Genomic DNA, 21226 nt, shown 5'->3' with positions numbered 1-21226 from the left:
TGGGTTGGGGATCCTGTGTTACCATGTGCTGTGGTGTAGGTCGCAGACAAGGCTCAGATCCTGCATGGCTGTGGCTGTGGCATAGGCCGACAGCTGTAGCTCCAATTGGATCCCAGCCTGGGAACCTCCATATGCCGCAAGTGCGGTCCTGAAAAGCAAAAAAAAAAAAAAAAAAAAAAGAAAGAAAGAAAACTGGGCCCAGATGAGGGGTGGACGTAAGGCGACCAGAGCACAACCATGCTGACGGGACCCAACGTGAGGTGGTTGATTATCTTGCAAAACATAAGCTTCCAGGATGAAAACACGCGTCTCTATTCACAGCCGAAGATCTCGTCTATTACCTCCTGTGGTTCTTTCGGCGCATGCAGCAACATGCCAGGCGCTTTGCAGAGGAAAACCAAACCATGGCTGTTCCTCCCCTTCTCTCCGGAGGCTCCCAGAAGGATGCTTCCCCCAGCGCCTCGGCAGCAAGCACAGCCGCCTCCTCCATCTGGGCCATGGCCATGCTGCCCACAGAGGGGAAGGAACACGCCGACGTTTCCAGAGATTGCGGCAAATCGAATGGATCTTTGTCCAGCGCCGGCTGCGAGGGGGCTTCCGGCAGATGCAATCGCAACCGTTAAGTGTCCTGATTATATAATCCGCATCCACTGAGCTTCACTGTAGTTTTCCAAGGAGGAGAAGAATAAAGTCAGACTCCAACGGGTGTAATCAAAAGTTTCTGGGGCCAGGACTCGTGGCAATTCACGGCTCCAACCCATTCCGGTGGGGTTCTCTCTTAATCTTCCATGATGTTATTCTGTCAGAATCAGCCGTCTAAGCAAGAGGCGGGGGTTGTGTGTGTGTTCGTGCGTGTGCATGTGCGTTAAGAATAGAGATTGCTCTTTCGCTTTGTTGAAAAAGAAGTCGGGCAGAAGGAACAAAACAGGCGGAAGAGAAAGAGCAGAGGTGGTGCACCATCCCCAGAAGGCATCAGGGTGTGTGAGTGGAGATGGCTGAGGACACAAGGACGCAAGGACCATTCTCCCAACACTTTGTGGTGTTTGGGGATGGACCAGACACGGTCACATGCCTTCACTGTTCTTCTGAAGTCTTTTCTAAAGTATCCCACACTTGTATAGGTGTGAACTTATTATACCCACTGAACAGGATCATTTATTCTTTTTTTTTTTTTTTTTTTTTGGTCTTTTTATCTTTTCTAGGGCCGCACCTGCGGCATATGGAGATTCCCAGGCTAGGGGTTGAATCAGAGCTGCAGCTGCCGGCCTACACCGCAGCCACAGCAACACGGGATCCGAGTCGCGTCTGCGACCTACACCACAGCTCACGGCAATGCCAGATCCCCAACCCACTGAGCGAGGCCAGGGATCAAACCCACAACCTCATGGTTCCTAGTCAGATTCGTTAACCACTGAGCCACGATGGGAACTCCCATTTATTCTTAATTACATGTTTGACCTATAGATTAAAATGCATTTGTCATCCCGCCATTGCCCATTAAAGCCTCAGGTCCATTTTTTTACGATAGTATAGGAAATGAAAATTTTACATGCTTCATTATATGAAAGAAAGTAGGGGTGCAAAGGACTCTTTGAGGCATGCAAACGGCCCTTCCTGCTACTTGAAATCAAATAAATTCCAGTCATTTCCCTCTCAGAGCTCAGCACCTGGACTAGCTGTGCAGAATCAGGCACTACTAACTGCCAAGGTGGGAGAATGGGAAAGCTGCATTCAGGAATTCCCACTGCGGCTCAGCAGAAATGAACCCAACTAGTATCCATGAGGGCTTGGGTTCGATCTCTGGCTTCGATCAGTGGGTCAGGGATCTGGCACTGCCATGAGCTGTGGTGTAGGTGACAGACGCAGCTCAGATCTGACATTGCTGTGGCTGTGGCTACAGCTCTGATTCAACCCCTTGCCTGGGAACTTCCATGTGCTGAGGGTGCAGCCCTAAAAAGCAAAAAAAAAAAAAAAAAAAGAAGCTGCATTCATCAGACACCAACAAAGGTGTCTCTCCCTCTCCCCTAGCATCACGGAGCATATGTGCTTGGGAACCAAGCCCCAACAGTCAGCCTGAAGCCAGAGCAGGTAGAAAGAATTCTACTCAAGGTCAAAAATGTTTTTTATTTTACGGTTCAGCTGACCCATGGAGGCCAGGCTGCCGGCTGCTCCTTCTTCTCTTCCCAACCTGCAGCTCTCACCTGGGGGATCACCCACCTGTAAGCCCCAGACCCATCCTTGGCTCCTCCTCGGCTGGAAAGTGCAAACATGGGCACCGTCGGCCTTGAGAAAATGGGCCAGAAGGGGACTGGGTGAGACGTACCACCTGACCCCTTGCCTGGCCTGGGGGGCCCCTTCTGGGACCAGGGTTCCCTGGACAGCCTGTGGAGCCATGTTGGCACCATCTGGGCCCCTGACCCATTTGTGAGGCCATTTTTGGCAATTCCCATCTCCTTTCAGGCCCCAGGTTAAACTCTGCTGCTCGAGGTGGTGTAATTGGAGGACCCACACAGAGGGCACCAGCCAGGTGAGCGGGCTGGAGGCTGGGGCTTGAGATCTGTCCCACCCCAACCCCCCAGCTCCAGGAATCATCGCATCTGAAAGGTACACAAAGGTTTGTGTTTTAAGTCACTAAGGGAAAAAGGATGTGGAAAAGTGATGAGAAATCAGACAATGTGAAGTTAACAAGGTATTAACACGTCACCCCAGCATGGATTCAGCTGTCTGTCACTTTCCCTTCTCCCCCATTTACGAAGCATTACCCCCGAGCCCTGGTGGGCAATGTTCTTTAATAAAAATGCAGGTTCACACGGGCGATCCAGAACCACTGCTTTTCTGGTGGTAAAGGGCCTAATATTAGAATCCATGATTACACCAGAAAAGTCCAAGAGCCACTGCCCCACTCAAACCTGGTTCAGGGTGTCAGATGGAAGGCAGCCGGAGTTGAATGCATGGCCTCCCCAGAGGCTCCCACCTCACCCCACACCTAAACTTCTACAAAGCAAATGAATACTAATCCACCCTAAGTTTTCACCACATCATCAAAGCCCAGAGCCAAGAGGCCCCAGCAGCTGGAACGCCAGTGCCAGCCCCCGGGGGTGGAGGTGCCCTCCTCCAGCTGGGCCCCCAGAGGAGCCACCGTGAGTCTCCGTGGGGCTCAGCCAAAGGGCCGCTCCCAGGCCTCCCCCAGGGGCTCCTGACCCTCGGTTACCTGGTTCTTCCGGGGGAGGCTGTGCGCTGACCTCAGGTTCTGGAACAACTTCAGGGGGTGGCGGGGGTGGGGCAGGTGGCGCTTTGACGGGGGTGGTCGACTCCGGGGTCTCAAATGCTTCTTCAGAGTCAGAGCTCCTGACAGAGAGAGACGGCAGAAAAGCACAGGTTAGACAGGAGCCCGGGCTGCGTCTGCTCCGAGGGGCCAAGGCTGGGGGCCAGGGCACGGCCTAATGAGCCCTCTGGGGACCTGTGGAATCAGGCTCACCGCCCAATTAAACTGTTCGAAGCCAGCCGCCAGGGAAGTCATCTCTCAGTGTGATTCCCAGGAGTGAATCCCATTATCACCAGCTTTGTGCCCAAATGATAGATTCTTTGAACTCGGCTCTATTCGAAATACATTATTTCTGGCCCTTGTGGCAAATACAAACAGTGGAATCTTTTGATCAACTCTGGCATGCAGTATTTGGCATCAGTTCAGTCAGACTGATACGGACGTGTTTCTAGGGACACTTTTCGATGCTGGGGTTCCAACACCCACATAGGATCCCCCTCCATGAAACTAAATCTCATCTGGCCTCTCCCCTCCCCACCCCATCATTCTCTCCCACTGCCCTTCCTTGCCAGCTCAAGATAACTTATTATAGATTTATTCACTTTTTCATCATGTCATTTATCTTCCTCCACTATTGAGCTGCAAAGGCCAAGAGGACAGCTGTTTTGTTTTGCTGTGGTTTTTGTCTATCCCTGCATCCCGAGCCTACACCAGGGGGCAGGGAATAAACATCTGTTAAGTGGATGAAGGGCAAGTCAGCTGGAGGCTGTGTCAGACCAAAACGCAAAGCACAGCCAGCTGATCCCAACGGTGTGAAAATGGCCCTCGCTGGTCTGCAGCAGAGTCTGCTCTCAAGGAAGTTTCTCCACCCAGAGAAACCAGTAACAAGCAGTACTCACCCAGGAACAAGCAGAAGCCGCCCACCAAACTAAAGCTTTATCCTAGGCTCAGAAAAACCCATAGCAGACAGCCCTCCTCCATCACCCTGCTTCCACTGGGGACTCAGCTGCAAGCCAGAAAGGATGAGGTCCCTGAATCGCTGAGCCAGGCCTGCATCCCGAGGCTGGAGGGTAGGGTCCACAGTGCCCCCCGCCGCCCCGACCTCACTCTGAGGATGTCAGTGCCAAAGAAGCAGTAGCATCACCTGGACAGCTTCCCATCTCAGGATATTTTAAAGAGACCCAAATGCCATTTATTTATTCATAACAAGGAAGATAATTATCAAGAAGTGGGTGGACACTTGGGATGGCCGCTGGCATCAGCAACCTAGCGGGCTATTTGGCAGAAGATGTATAATTGGAAGGTGACGCATCAGGTGTGCAGGGAATGTGAAATGCTCAAAGCGCTGAGCCCCCACGAGGGTCAAAGGACCAGCATGCTCCGCAGAAGTCAGCCTCTTCTAAAGACCGTCTGGCAGCCAGCAGAGAGCACCAGGACCAACCCATCCCTCCGCAGTCAGCCATTCAGTGAGTTTCCCTTCAGAAAATTGACATCGATGTTTGTTCACAATGTGTTTGTCAGAGATGCACTTTATTATCGGAGTCAAAGATCCCCTGCCCCCATTCTTCCAAGGGTTCTGATCCCTCCAACCAGCCCAAACACCCTCCAGGAACAAAGAGATGAAAAGGGCAGCTTTTGATGAGACCCAGGGAGCCGAAGCCTGCATACTCTCAAGTTTCACAAGTAAAGACTTAATTCATGCAAACACAACAGGGGTCATACTGACTTTCACAAACACACATAAATATTAGAAGACTTTTAGCGTTCATCTAGGGGAAGAATTGCAGACCCGCGCCTGGACAACAACAGATCTAAGTGCCTGAAGTTTTTGCAGAGCCTGCTAACTGGTATGAAAAAAACAAGGGCGTTCTACCTCCCAGCATCAAAGAGGAACAAGAGTTTGAATCCACCCAGTGGGCCCTGGGTGTCCCCCTAGCCCCCAGCCCTGCAGGCATCAGGGCCATGAAGAGGAGATACACAACTTGCCTCTCTCCTAAGTTCCCTTGAAGGACCTGCAGGCTGGAGTCCCCACTGCCGGTCACCGCTGTCCACATCCACCGGGCCCATTCCACCGGGGGCCACGTCCACCAGGAGGCAAAAGCCATCTCCGCTGAAGAACTGCTTCTGTCACCTGAATTCCCACCCCTTTGTCCCCCGCCAGTCTCTCCAGGATCTGAATCTCTTTAAGATGTCACGAAAAAGTTAGCTGCACCACCCGCCATGGATGCCATGAGCTTCTCCAGCGTCCAGCAGAGACATGGAGGAAAAAACTCCAGGCTCTTCCGGCAGCTTCTGCATCCCCGGGGCCCCGGCAATGTGTATGTAGCTTCAGAGTACAAAGGGCCCCTGATCCTTCCCAAGAGCACAAGCAAGCCACAGGGAGGGCCGGACGCTGGTGGATTCAAGCTGCTGAATTCCAATGAGGTCTCCCCGGCTTGCAGCTGCCTAGCCTGCACACCTGCTCAGAAGCGACCACCATTCACCACGGCCCTGTGTGGGGAAGGCGAGGGTACACCAAGCCCCTCCGTGGTTCCCTGCCTAGTTGACTAGGAACTATTTCTGCATCAAAACACCAGAGGCTACCAGGGACCCCTACAATGGCATTCACTTCCGGCACTGCTGGCGTTGTTTTCATATTTTCACACCCTCCCCCAGGAGCCGAGAGCAAGTTAATTAGAGGAGGCGGATGGCAGCTTTTTTAATTAGCTCTTTTTTCCCCATTCAGTGTCTCAGGGGGCTCAAAACCTTCCCAAGAGCAGGGATTTCTGCAGTCCACCCACAAAGAGCCTGGACATAAAGAAAAAGCAACATTTCAGAGTCCCAGTGCACAAAAAGCAGTTCCCAGTGGTTGTTCGATTTTTTTTTTTTTCTCCTAAAAGAAATTAAAGAACCAGAAATTATTCTGGTAAGGTGCCACGTGCTTCTGAAATGAAAAAGCCACTAATTTAATTTGCCAAAAAGGTATATCAGAAAGAGAAATGTGCCTTTACAGACTGCTAAAACGTCTCTAAATTATAGGGAAATATACTTACCTAGCATATGCTAGGTTCTCCATATAAATAACTATGTAAATACAGGCAGATACAATAAGACATTTGCATTTCTACAGTGTAACGATATACCTCTTAATGGCCAGGCATGAAACATAATGATTTTATTTCCCAGCATGAAAAGCATTCTAATAGATTCATGTGCTGAACTTTTTGCTCAGTGTCAAGCACTGGACTAGGCCATTTGTTTATTTCTCTATAATCTACAAAAATATTCTGCTGCTGGAGAGCAGGCCCATTTTACAGATGACAGAGCTATGGCTTAGAGAGGCAAAGTACCTTGCCTCAGGCCACCTACGGAATAAGCTAGGGAAGGCAGGATTCAAATCTCCAACGACCTGCCTCTAAAACCTGCACTCCTCTTACTACAGCAGTGGCTTCCAAACCTTTTTAGCAGCAGAACCATTTTTCCAAATGAATCTTACATGAAATTCCTATGCTTAGAGAAAAGTAGTACTTGGCTTATTTTTTAAGCTCAACTTATAATATCATCCTATTATAAAGTCTATCATTAAGAACAATTAAGCTAAAAAAATTTTTAAAAAGAACAATTAAGCTATTTTATTTTTTTGCTTTTTAGGGCCGCACATGTAGCATATGGAAGTTCTCAGGCTAGAGGTCAAATCAGAGCTACAGCTGCCGGCCTACGCCACAGCCACAGCCACACAGGATCCGAGCCTCATCTGAGATCTACACCACAGCTCACGGCAATGCTGGATCCTTAACCCACTGAGTGAGGCCAGAGATCGAACCCACATTCTCAAGGATACTAAGTCGGGTTCGCAAACCGCTGAGCCCCAATGGCAACTCCAACACTTAAAGCTATTTTATGAACTTGAAAATGTGTCACTGGGGGCCGGGGATGCCTGTTGATTTCGCTCCTGGTTGCACCTTATTAGGAAAAGTCCTAATACATACTAAGAGTAATTACAAATGGCACCTGTTTTTAACAGTTTGTCCTATGATCGTGAGACATTCCTTAATAAGACAGGCAGGGCAGGAGAGCTACCTAACCGGGCAAAAGCAAATTAATCTCTCAGCACAGGACCATATGCTGATGGTGTACAGAGAGGAAAAGACGGCAACGTGCAACCACGTGCGGAGACGGACTGTGCTGGCTCCTGAAACCTGGCTCTGCCAAGCTCCTCTGTGTGCTGGTAAAGATTCAAACTATTTTTTCAAATACTTGCTCAGATTTTGGAGAATCTCTATAGAGCGCTAAAGCCCCACGGAGCACAGTCTGCAAACATCTCCTCCACACAAGGAGGAATCCAGTCCCTCCAGAGAGGATACACTGTGTCAAAACGGAGTTGTTTTATGAAAACTGCTCCCAAAATAAGACAGCCAGCCAGCAAAATGTAGAACCCCAACGCCAATAACCTCTATGCTGGGTTTGGTTTAAATAGGTTTGTGTTTTACTTCTATAAACCACACCAATGAAGTAGCATCAGGTCAGCACCCACATACAAATACATAATATAATGATAATAAATATAGCAAAGTTGGTATAATGCATAAACTATAGTAAAGTCACCGTAATTAATGTAATGTATACATACATACAACTGTACACAAATATGTGTGTGAATGTGTGTTTATCTATAAATGAAACATCGCAATCTTTTATCTTTTTTTTCTTTTTAGGGCCAAACCTGCGGCATATGGAAGTTCCCGGGCTAGTGGTCGAATCGGAGCTGCAGCTGCAACCGATGCCGCAGCCACAGCAACACCAGATCCGAGCCACATCTTCGACCCACAGGGAAGCTTGCCTCAATGCCAGATCCCCAACCCACTGAGTGAGGCCAGGGATCAAACCCACATCCTCAGGGATACTAGCTGGGTTCTTAACCTGCTGAGCCGCGACGGGAACTCCCATTGGAATCTTTTAATAAAGAAGAACTATACATGCAGTTTCCCGGCATATCATTCAATGGTTACATTTTGCTTCAGTTTGACTAGAGATATTTCAAAGGCTTGGGAGAACAAATTTCAGGACCCGAGACTCTTCCAACTTTGAAGCCGGAAGAAAATGTAAACACTATTTCCAACTTTTATAGCATCTTTTTAAACAGGTGAGGAACCCAAGGCCCGGAGAGCTGAAGTGCTTCTCCAGGCCACTGGCCCATTCGTGGCAGAGCCACATATGGGCGCTTCATAGAACCAGGCTTGCCTTCACGAAACATAACCTCCAAATAAGGGCGGTGTTTTGTTTTTTTTTTTTCCTACATACGATCCCCTTCCCAGCCTGGAAACCTAAAGTCATCTACACGTCAAGGTTATCTGATTATCAAGCCCACAGTTTGGGCTTAGCAGTGCTGAGGGAGGGGACACTCTCACACGCGGATCTATTTCTAGAGCAATTCCTCGGAATTCCGGTGTGCGGTTCCCCCCTGAGAAAATGATCTAGGGACAGAGGTTCTCACCACCACCCCCCAAGAGTGAAAGGACACAGCGCAGGCAGAGGGAAGGGGTTTCCCACGACACGAGCCCCGGCCCCTGCTCTCCTCGTGGAGGGACCACCTGAGCAGGAGGTGTAAGTGCCCTCTTCCCCGTCGCTGCCCTTGAAGACAAACCCAGCGAAAGGCAGAGCCCTGGCCTAAAGCCCCAGGTCAGGCAGGAGGACGTGCATCCTACACGCCAGATGACCAACTGCGCTCTCCAAGACCAAGGAAGACCTTCCAGAAATGAACTGAGCTCGCGGCAGATCAGATGGTCTCATTCATCTTGGCATCTCATGTAAAGAGTCTGATGGATTTGTGAGTGAGCAGATATTTTTGAAACTGCTGTGCACTAAATTCTATTCATCAGAATATTCCACTGTGACAGGCTTGTCAAGAAAAGCTGTCTCTGCCCCAACACGCCCGCGCGCGCATGTGCGCGCGCACGCACGCGTACACACACACACACACATTCTCGCCTGCCTAAAACAACTTGGCCAGACAGGTCATATTCTCGGGCTGATTGAAAAGGGTCTTTTCCTTTTTTTGCCCATCCTGGGTATAGAAAAAGGATTTGCTCAGCGACATCACTCCTCAAAATCTTGGTAAACAGGGAAGGTGATTTTGACACAAGCAAAGGCTGAGATGCCTCTTGGACTGTCAGGTGCCTGAGGAGCCTGGGGTCAGGGGCTGTCTTCTGTGGATACAAAGCCAGCTCGGGCAAGCCAGGCTGCGAGGATCTTCCAGCCTGACACTCAAGGGAACGTCGAGGCGAATGATGACTCACCTGTCCCAGGATTCCTGGTACCTAGCGTCTGTTGGGTTACAAGTCAGGTCTCATTTTCAGATTCAAGTTGCTTTCACTTGGTGGCTACACTGAAATGTCAGCGGAGCTCATAGGGGCACTGGCCATCAACACACTGGCTGCCTCTGAGGCAGGCTGCAGCCCAGTGAAAAAAGTACAATGGGAAATACGAAGAGTCCGCACAGATGGAGGTGTCCCGCACACCTGATGACAGCCAGCTGTACCCTGATTATAGTTGCAAGAAATAGGAACCGACTCGCTAACTCCAACAAGAATGGACTTTAGAGAAAGGCTATGGTGGCTAAGGAGCATCCAGTGGGCCACCTGGGGTCGTGTGCCCATCTTTTAGCTAGAAGAGGGTAGGGAAGCCTAGGAAACAAGCAGCCCATCCAGACCCCATGGGACGGGGAGTACAGAACGTCCTCCAAAGAAATCAGAAAATGGTTCGCAGTCCACAGGCACCTGTTACACTGTAACTATGTCACGCACTATAACTGGGTGGCTCCAGGCAAGCCACTTGACCTCCCCGGCCCTCGGATTGTTTGTCCACTAAGTAGACATGGTAACTATAAGGCTACTGCTTCCTCCTTATTACCGCAGCTCTGATTCTGCCCTTGGCTTCCAAGCATTAGACATTTGGGGAAATGTGATTTGTTAGCAAGTTCAGGCTTCTGTTTTATTTGGTCAAAGCGACCACGTTGGGCCTGAAAGACAATCTGGAGGCAACACACGGCATGGGACAGCTGTCCTGCTGGGTGGCGTTGGACACGCATACACCCAGGAGAATGGGGACACTCTCAGAGTCACACCGAGCTGGACTTCGTCCTTCCCTCGAGGTGCACACAACCCTCGTTCTCTAGGGATAGGGTGAAGGTTTGGTGTGTGCACATACGGGTGTGCATGCGTGTGCTCAATGAAACACCCCCCCCCCACGCAGTTTTGAAACAGACTTAACTGCAATGACATCAGGTGCTTATGAGCAAAAGAGAAGTGACTCACTGCAAGTAAAGAATCAAACAAAATGGGCTCTGGGTTCATGATTCCACAGATTGGTCACTGGCTTGGGTGACCCCTTCCTGGAGAAAGACCAGGCTGAATCAGGTCTCAGGAGAAATAAAGAAAGAAGGGACTCGATGGCCCTTTTATTCCCTTGCCTTCATGCACTGATAACTCCAAACTCTCACTTTTTTAGCCTAACTCCCTGCTTGAGTAACTTAAATTGGAATCTTTCAACTCAGATCCTTAAAAATTTAACTGCACATGAGATATTCATGGATGCTAGCAAAAAAAAAAGCATTTATAAAGACTAAGTCAGAATTCCCACAGTGGTGCAGTGGGTTAAGGATCTGGCATTGTCTCTGCAGCAGCAAGGGTTCGATCCCCAGCCTGGCACAGTGGGTTAAGGAGCGTTGCTGTGAGCTGTGGTGTAGGTCACAGCATTGCTTCAGCTGTGGATCAAAGCTGAGGCTCGGATTTGATTCCTGGCCTAGGGAACTTCCATATGCCATGGAAGGGGGGAACCAAAAAACAAAAACAAAAACAAACTCTAAGTTATTAAAGAAATTTAAAAAACAACAACCCCCCCAAAAAAAACAAGGGGAGCACAAAAAAACAAGGGGAGCACAAATCCGACTAGGAATCATAAGGTTGAAGATTCAATCCCTGGCCTTGCTCAGTGGGTTAAGGAGTGTTGCTGTGAGCTGTGGTGTAGGTCACAGACACGGCTTGGATCTGGTGTTGCTGTGGCTGTGGTGTAGGCTGGCAGCTGTAGCTCCAATCTGGACCCCTAGCCTGGGAACCTCCATATGCTGCGGGTGTGGCCCTAAAAAAAAAAAAAAAACCCTCAGAAAAGGATGAAAAAAATGCAAAAATGTACTAATGTTTGGTCAACCACTAGGGGTTTTTTTCTAGCACCTGGCAAGTAACAGACCCTCCTTCTGAACCACATGCTATTAGGGAGTGTGGGTGAGTTTGCAAGTACAGTCAGGGGAGCTCCAAGTGACAAGCTGAAAAAAGCAAATTAAGTACTATAGTATGAGCTTATTCAGAGAACAATAATTATATATAAACATAAACAAATACACATAAACACATACGTATATTTACATCCACATGTATGCCTCTGTAGAGACGGTCCAGGACACACGGAATGAAACACAGCTAGGATCTGATTAGCTGGATTATGTCCAGAGTGACACAGTATAGGGAAGGAGCCGGAGAGGAGTTTGGAAAAAGCAGAGTGGCGGCTAGAATGCAACCAACCCCCTCTGCACACACAGTCCAAGGCAGACACACTCACAGGGGGCCAGCCTCCTCCAGGCACCACCTGCAGGAGTCAGTGGGGCCACCACAGGTGCTCTCAGAGCCAGCGAGACGCATCCACCCTGCATCCAAGGGTCATACTCAATGAGCATTCTTATTTCAAGGTGGTTTTCCAGGCAGGTACCTGGGTACCAGGATGGGGGTGCCCCAACAGGGGGCTGTGAAGCCCAAGCTGCTCACCTTGGCTGACATTTTACAATTCGTACCTCAGAGTTTCCTCATCCAGCCTCTCATGTGACCCTCACAACAGGTAAGGCACACAGATTTCACTCCAGGACAACTGCGGCTTGAGCTGTCAGGCACCTGGGCAGCTGAGTCAGCTAGATCAGCTCTCCACTCTCAAGAAGCTTGTGTCGTCCTCCTGGGTCCCCAGGGTGAGAACCCAGGGCCAGGGGGCTCAGAGAATTGCTGAGGCTCAGGACCAAGACCAGAGCATGTGTCTCTGTCTCTCATCTATCCTCTGAGTCCCACCAGCTCCTGAATGTTGACAGCTGGGCTCCTCATTTGCATATCAGTCTCTAGTACTTTTGGATGCTGTCAATTTCCCCAGCATCCTTACCACCAGGGCAATACATCAAATTCAGTTTCTGCATCTGGAGTTTCTCTATCTGCATCCACGACCACCTGCCTGGAGAGCAGCCAGCCAGGCCAGCCTGGGTCTCCCGCCTCTGCCCTCCTCGTTCCCCCTCCCCTTTCTTCTGGCCGCCCCTTAACCCACTCCCTCCCAGCGGGAGTAAGTGCTCTGGCCATGGCATCCCCACCACAGCAGTGGGAGGTTCTTGGAGCCTACATGGAGTGACAAGGGGAGGCAATGGGCCCCCCCAGGCCAAGGGGGTCAGGAAAGTGGCCTCTGCCAGAGGTCAGGTCAGCCCCTGAAATCTTACCCTCACTGATTCACATCCTGGGCCAAGGGCAGTATCATCACGGGGGGCAGGGGGACGACTGAAGCACGGGTGCCTCAGAGCTGATTCTTTCAAAGAGGCCACCAGATTTCCACACAGTGGAGAGCAAGGGTGGCTCTGGCCTTGGAATCCTGGCTCCTAAGTTCTTTAGATCCAAAGTGTCCTCACTTAAGCATCTGTCTGTTCTGCGTGTCAGTCTCTATTTGCCACCCCCGCTGGTGTGCATGCGGGTGTGTGTGTGTGAGCACACATGCCCAAGTGCATCCCCTGTTTCTCTCTTTGCTTGTCCATCTCCCTGACCTCTCCCCTCTCTAGTCAAAATGAGAAAAGACACAATGGAGGCTGCCCTGCTAACTTGATTTCTGCACTTTCCATCAATAATTAAAGCTCATGCATTTTGACTTTATAGTTCCTCATTTATAATTTTAACCTTTAAAGTGGTCCTTGGGAGTTCCCACTGCAGCACAGTGGAAACTAATCCAACTAGGAACCATGAGGTTGCGGGTTCGATTCCTGGCCTTGCTTAGTGGGTTAAAGATCCAGTGTTGCCGTGAGCTGTGGTGTAGGTCGGCGGCTGCAGCTCCAATTGGACCCCTAGCCTAAGAACTTCCATGTGCTGCAGGTGCGGCCCTAAAAAGACAAAAAATTAAAAAATAAAGTGGTCCTTTAAGGTTTTGTGAATTATTATTAACAGCAATTGGAGAACAGACTTGAGGGCTCTTACAGCATCAGGCATTAACATCTCAATACCCATCTCTTATAATGTTTCACTCAATAAAAATATATTACTGAGTCATGCTGAGAAGTCACTGTTTTTTTTTTTTTTTGTCATTTCTTCACTTTTAATCATTAGTACTTGGCCACAAGAAGTCACTGTTCTTAACAAATACATGTACCTCTTACATGTTGATTTCAACCAGCTTGCTAAATCCTGAAAATCCCAGAAAGCATGGTGAGTTCCTTGTGAGAGCCAAGAGGCTTGGGTTATTAATCGAGCCCAGGAAACTGCAGTTTCTTGTTTGTAGAAAAAGACTTTAGTCTCCTTCCCTGAGTTCCAACGAGCAGACTCAAGCAGTTACTAATTAGGGAATGACGGAACGCAGAAACAAAGGAAAAACAGTCAAGAAACAATAGTTCAGTAATAAAACAGAGTCCAAGACCTTCTTCAAGGTATATCCAGAATAATCGGACACATCTTGGAGTTGTTCTGCAGCAAATAAGACCCTCACCCAGTGGAAGATGGCGACTTCACATTGACCACAAGCACGAAGACTCAGACTGGTTAGAACCAGGAGGTTGATAATTAAGATCCCCAAAACCTCATCCTGTTACCTCACTATCAACCAATCAAACAATGTCCACAAGGAGTTCCTGTTGTGGCTCAGTGGTGAATGAATCTGACCAGGAACCATGAGGACACAGGTTCGATCCCTGGCCTCACTCAGTGGGTTAAGGATCCGGCATTGTTGTGGTGTAGGTTGCAGACGCGGCTCGGATCCCGAGTTGCTGTGGCTGTGGTGTAGGCCGGCAGCTACAGCTCCGATTAGACCCCTTGCCTGGGAACCTCCATATGCTGCAGATGCAGCCCTAGAAAAGACAAAAAAAAAAAAAAAAAAAAAAAAAAAGAATGTCCACAAGCTGATCAGGCACTCTGCAGCCCTTCCCCTGCATACTGCCTTTAAAAACCCTTTCCCAAAAGCCATTGAGGAGTTCAGGTCTTTGGAGCAGAAGCTGACCACTCTCCATGCTTGGCACCCTGCAAATAAACGCCATACCTTCCTTCACCACAACCTAGTGCAAGCAGATTGGTTTTGCTGCAAAGCTGGTGAGCAAACTCAAGTTCAGTTCAGAAACAACACCCTCCTACTAAGAACTTGAACTGACTTAAGAGCAAGGCCTCTGGAGACCCTGAGGCTTTGATGCCTGAGAACGTGCTTCCAGGCTGGGTTTAGTTTTGCTGTATTTCACTTATCTGTACCACTAGGTCCCACAGCTTCTCCCTGCTAACTGGAAACCTCTTTCCCAACTCTGCTAAATGAACAACAATTTTTGGTCCACTGTGGGTTTCAATTAGCCTCAATTATGATGCTGCACAAAGAAATAAGAAATACAAACCTAGACTGGGTCTGGGGTGGCCAGAATACTTTCATTTTAAAAGTCTGACATTTAGAAAGTTTTAAAAACTTGTTTTCTACCATGGCCTGCAAACTGTGCTTCTGTAGGATAAAGGAGAACTTAAATCTTTTGTCCCTTTCTTTCCCATTTTTTTATATGATCAAAAGGAAAAGAACAGCTTGTAAACAGCATGCCAGTTGCAGAGAATAAGTATTGTTCAACGCCTTGAAAATGTGCTTTTCCCTTAAGGCACTGGCGGCTTCAGTGTATTATCACGCCCTTCTCTCATACATAATGCAGCGACGTCAACCCTGGCTCTGACCCATTTATTAAAAATCTGAACTGAGAAAATCTAAATGAAAGCACTCTTTGTGTATGTATAATATGAGAATTTATGAATCTGGCCGTTTTGTAAAGGAGCACAGCACAACACTCACCAAATATAAAAATGAGCATCAAGAGATCTGGTTCCAAAATACATGCTCAGCCACCTGTGGGGTGAGCAACTCAGGACAGTTTCTGTCTTTTCTCTTTTAGGGCCGCACCCGAAGCATATGGAGGTTCCGCTGCTGGCCTGCATCACAGCCACAGCAACGCTGGATCCTTAACCCACTGAGCAAGGCCAGGAATCGAACCCGCAACCTCATGGTTCCTAGTCAGATTCACTTCCACTGCGCCAAGATGGGAACTCCCTCAGGACAGTTTCTGTAACATCCCTAGGCCTCGGTTTCCTCCTCTGTGCAGAGTGGGGAGATGTGGGTAAGAGGGGTTGCTCTGAGAAGTGAGTTTATACCTGGAAAGTGCCATGCACAATGCCAGGCAGCTAGAAGGCATTTATTTTCTCCAGTCCTAAAGAGTGCTAAAAATTCTACAACCAGGATTATTGCATTCTTCACCTCAACATAATCAGAGAAACATTAAGCATTGTAACCTCCTCTTGAAAGAGCCCGTGTAGTCAGGGGACAGCTGTCCCACCGATTCCTGAGTTTAGAGAGCGATGAGAAGAGTGTGACCTACCACCGCCCCCGCCCCCAGACACTACTGCTAAAATGGCTGTGGGTGAGGAACTATAAAATTAAGCTATACACATCACTCAAATATTTACTGAATTAATTCGCAGCCACCCAGAGAAATTGCAAAAAGCCAAGTATAAGTGCCAACAGCATTTGTTCCAAGCTCTGGGATGCACTTGGAGTTTCTCTCTCTTGAGTTCTCTAGAAGGAAGGCTTCTCAAAGACAGACATGAAGGAGGAAGGAACCAGCCGAACACAGAGTTGGGGAAGGAAGGTTCCAGGCAGATGAGGAGCACTGAGTAAGAGGGAGCTTGCCAAGTACAAGGAATGGGCATAAAGCCCCCCGGGCAGAGCAGGGCTAGCAAGAGGAGGAAGTCTCCTTAAGTAGAAAGTCAGCGGAAGCTTCTACTTGGGACAAGGACTCACCCAGATTTATGTTTTTATTTTTTCAACTTAAATTTTTTTTTTTCTTTTTGGCCTCGTCTGCCAACAAGCAGAAGTTCCTGGGCCAGAGACTGAACCCACGCCATAGCTGTGACCTGAGCTGCAGCAGCGACAATGCAACATCCGTGACCTGCTGAGCCACAAGGGAATTCCTGGTCTATGTTTTTATTTCGGTTTGGTCTTTTCTTTTTCTTTTTTATGGTCTGACCTGTGATACAGGGAAGTTCCCAGATCAGGGGTCAAATAGGAACTGCAGCTGCAGGTTTACACCACAGCCATGGCAACACCAGATCCAGGTCGCATTTGTGACCTATGTCACAGCTTGCTGAAATGCCAGATCCTAACATACTGAGCAAGGCCATGGATCGAACCTACATCCTCACAGAGAAAATGTCAGGTCCTTAACCCACTGAGCCATAAGGGAACTCCAGGTTTATGTTTTTAAAAGGTGATTCTGGATGCTTGGAGAAGAGCAGCAGGGGCAGGAATTGGGGCGGGGGGCAGGGAGTGGAGATGATCAGATCACCAAGGAGATACTGGCATCTAGAAGAAAGAAGATGAGGCTCAGATTGGACAGGCATGGACTGAGGGGGTGAGAAGTGGCCAGATTTGAGGTACACAAGCAAGGTCAAGGAGTCCACAGCCAGGGGTGGGGCTGAGATTCCAAGAGCGCTTTCAGAAAGTTTGGGCTAAATATAAGCATTTATTTTTACATGTATGAGAATTGATACAAGGAAGAAAACAGTTTTTCTTGACTTCAAGAGACTCTGAATCATCTTTTACACTGCTTGCTTTAACAATAACAAAAACATCGGAGTCATTATCACTGGTTAAATATGACAAGGCTGCTAAGTAACCTCAGATTTCAATTATGCCTAACAAAGCTCCAACAAACGGATACAATTTCCCAAACAGGCAACTGTCTCAAGGTTAAAAGATCTGTGACAATACCCCAATTGGGCAAGTAAGTTAGAACGAAAAGGACAAATACCACATGATACCACTTATAGCGGAATCTAAAAAAACGATACAAATGAACATACATTCGAAACAGAAACAGACTCACAGACCTAGAGAACAGACTTGTGGTTGCCAAGGGTGCTGGAGGGTGGAGGGTGGAGGGTAGGGGGTGGGGGTGGAAGGATTGCAAATGTGGGATTAGCAGATGCAAACTAGTATATACAGGATGGATAAACAAGGTCCCAGCTGTGTAACCCAGGAACTATATTCCATATCCTGTGATAAACCAGAAGGGAAGAGAATCTGAAAAAGAACATATATGTATAACTGAGTCACTTCGCTATACAGCAGAAATGAACACAACACTATAAATCAACTACACTCACTAAAATGTTACAAAAAATAAATAAATAACCCAATTGGGTTAAAATAGACTCTCAGAGCTGAACTTCTGGTCAATAAACAACTCAATTTTGTAATAAAAGGAACAGAACACAGCACAAATCTGACCACAGTCACCTGGCTAATTTATTCATCCCGCCTTCAAGCCCAGAGACTTCTAAGTGTGCTCTGCCTCTTCTCTATTATTTTTAGGGCAAGATGTTAAAGGCCAGCTTCGTGCTTTGTTTCTCAAACTGCCTGCATCAAAGGCTCAAAGTTTTCCATTATTCCAAGGTTCCTGCTATTTAAAAGTCATGCTTCCGGTTTCAGCTGGAAGTCTTAAAATAAATTAAGTTAAATAACTAGGGACTTTGGGGTTAATAAATGCAAACTATTGGCTTTGGAAAGGATAAGCAATGGGATCCGGCTGTGTAGCACTGGGAACTATGTCTGATCACTTGTGATGGAGCATGATAATGTGAGAAAATAGAATGTGTACATGTATGTGTCTGGGTCACCATGCTGTACAGTAGAAAACTGACAGAACAGGAGTCCCCATCGTGGTGCAACGGAAATGAATCCGACTAGGAACCATGAGGTTGTGGGTTCCATCCCTGGCCTCACTCAGTGGATTAAGGATCCGGCGTTGCCATGAGCTGTGGTGTAGGTCGCAGACACAGCTTGGATCTGGCGTGACTGTGGCTGTGGCTGTAGCCAGCAGCAGTAGCTCTGATTGGACCCCTAGCCTGGGAGCCTCCACATGCTTCGGGTGTGGCCTTAAAAAGCAAAAAAAAAAAAAAAGAGAGAGAGAGAGAGAAAAGAAAAGAAAATTGACAGAACACTGTAAACCAGCTATAATGGAAAAAAATAAAAATCATTATAAAAAAATAATTAGGGACTTAACTCTTCTTTATCTGCTGCAAGACTACGGATGGATTGAGCATGAGAAATAAAGAAAGAATCAGGGATTTCATTCCCGTTTTGGCTGACAAAACTGGAGGAAGCATGAATGGAGAATCTGACACATTTTGTCCAAAACTAAGATGGGAAAGCCCTGACTCTTGACATTTCCACACCGCAGTGCTTCCTTCAAAAGCCAGCACCGGAGGGTCTCATTTGCTTGGCTCAGGTGATAATGATGCGCATGACCACTGAGAAAAGGGGCCAGCTCGACGTCAGACTCCTGGACGGAAACCCACCAACCGAATCCTCATTCCGCTGCCTCCAAATGCAAGTCCATAGGAATCTTTACAACAAAAACCTCAGGGACGGAAAAAGAGCATTTCCGCCAAAAACTGCAAAAAGACTCAGATATGGAAAAATAACGAGACACTTCCAAAGCACCATTTCAAGACAGAGGCCTCCTAACCTTCAATGTCCCCCTAAGATGCTATTTTCACCACAGGCCTTGGAAGCAATGCCTCAGCACGAGCAGGAAGGAGAAAGGGAGGGGGAGGATATGTGTCACTCAGAACAAGGGACGCCTCGGGTACAAACACTCGACCGTGGCCTTGTTTGTCCCAGGGATGCCCAGAAGCCAGCTCACCTGTCCCAGTCTCTGCGCCGTGGATTCTTCCAGGCCCCAGACCAGAGAAGATATATAGACTCGCTTCCTGTCACATGGCTACATGGTCAAAGCAGAACTTGGGGACCTCTCAAAGGCGCGGAACAGTGACCCATCATTTCTGTACCCCCACAAACACTGAGTTCAGTTGGGGTAGGCCGGGTGCGGCTGCTGCATCACCTTGGCTCCCTGCCCCTCATGTGTAGCCATCACTCTGCCACTCTGGTCCCCTCTATCTTACAACTGCTCCAATGTCATGGATTTTCATCCTCAGGTTCATTTCACCAAGAAAAGGTTACATCTGGGTATGGGGGAGACATTTCCCAGGGTCCCCGAGATTTGGGCAATCCATACCATCTCCAGGAAAGCCTGTGCCCCATCACCCCCAAACCTCTGAGCATTTTCACCACCAAGGTAGGCATTTAGGCCCTGACTTTTGGGAAGGGGGGGGGTCACATGTGGAGAGGCAGGAGAAAATCAGTATCCAGGAAATGAATAATATCATGTCAGTTGTATCACAGCATACATGATGAGCACAGAACGGGAAATATAATATGCCAACCCAGGAGAGTGGGCACAGAGAGCGGACCAGCAGGGCTCAGGAGCCCCCTTCGGAGCAGGCTGGTTCTGGGGTTTAGCACCTTCTTTTCCACTTCACAGGCACTAAGGGCTTTTCTTGTAATAAACAGTGTAGCTGGGCGCTTGCTACTAACGTATCCTCCTACACGACCTGTGGGAACGTCGGCGTTTTCTCCCATAGACTGCATAGAACTTCTGCTCTATTCAAACAAAAAGCCAGGAACACTTCGGGTATCGATTCTTCACATATGTTCTCTTTCTTTTTTTTGTCTTTTCGCCTTTTCTAGGGCCACACCCACGGCATATGGAGGTTCCCAAGCGAGGGGTCGAATCAGAGCTGTAGCCACCGGCCTACGCCAGAGCCACAGCAACGCCAGATCCGAGCTGCATCTGCAACTTACACCACAGCTCATGGCAACGCTGGATCCTTAACCCACTGAGTGAGCCCAGGGATCGAACCCGCAACCTCATGGTTCCTAGTCGGATTTGTTAACCACTGAGCCACGATGGGAACTCCTATGTTCTCTTTCTTATGTGCAGAATTCTTCTACAACAGAGCGGGATGGGGTGTTAACCCCATTTCATGGATATCATAACGGAGGCTCTGAAAGCCGATGATCCCGAGGGCAGACTGAGCCTGCAATGCCTCATGTGTGTGTATATATATATTCTTTTTCAGATTCTTCTCCATTGCAGGTTATTACAAGATATTGAATATAGTTCCCTGTGCCATACAGTAGGTTCTTGTTGGTTATCCATTTTATATTTAATACTGTGTACATGTTAACCCCAACTCTTTTTTTTTTTCATTTTATTGTTTTAGGTCCGCACCCGCAGCATATGGAGGTTCTCAGGCCAGGGGTCGAATGGAAGCTTCAGCTGCTGGCCTACACCACAGCCACAGCAACACAGGATCCCAACCAAGTCTGCGACCTACACCACACACAGCTCACGGCAATGCGGATCCTTAACCCACTGAGCGAGGCCAGGGATCAAACCTGTGTCCTCACGGTCAGATTCATTGCTACTGAGCCACGACAGGAAGGAACACCCTAAGCACAAACTCTTAATGTATCTCTCCCCCTCCCCCTTTTTCTTTAGGTCAGTTTGAAGGTTTGGCTTTTCTTTTCTTTTCTTTGTCTTTGTCTTTTTAGGGCTGCACCTACAGCACATGGAGGTTCCCAGGCCAGGGGTCAAATCAGAGCTGCAGGTACTGGCCTACACCATAGCCACAGCAACGCCAGATCTGAGGCACATCTGTGACCTATGCTGCACCTTGCAGCAATGCCAAATCCTTGACCCACTGAGGGAAGCCAGGAATCGAACCCAAATCCTCGCGGAGACAACATCGGGTTCTTAACCCACTGAGCCACAACAGGAACTTCTGA

At 48.4% G+C, this 21226-nt stretch overlaps 1 protein-coding gene across 50 annotated transcripts in view; it reads right to left on the bottom strand.

The window, feature by feature from the left end:
* Positions 1-21226, bottom strand: part of TACC2 (transforming acidic coiled-coil containing protein 2) — a 227829-nt gene that overhangs the window by 48337 nt on the left and 158266 nt on the right. For all 50 annotated transcript variants that reach the window (XM_084992596.1, XM_084992601.1, XM_084992605.1 and 47 more), the window contains 1 exon segment: positions 3212-3348. In XM_084992596.1, the coding sequence (XP_084848722.1) occupies positions 3212-3348 (137 nt within the window).

This window comes from Sus scrofa, chromosome 14, assembly GCF_054392235.1.
Source record: "Sus scrofa isolate SSC_HxYL_T2T_F1_AM1 chromosome 14, Sscrofa_HxYL_maternal_Yorkshire_Landrace_v2.0, whole genome shotgun sequence".
Classification (NCBI taxonomy): domain Eukaryota; kingdom Metazoa; phylum Chordata; class Mammalia; order Artiodactyla; family Suidae; genus Sus; species Sus scrofa.
This window is presented reverse-complemented; position numbering and strand designations above follow the sequence as displayed.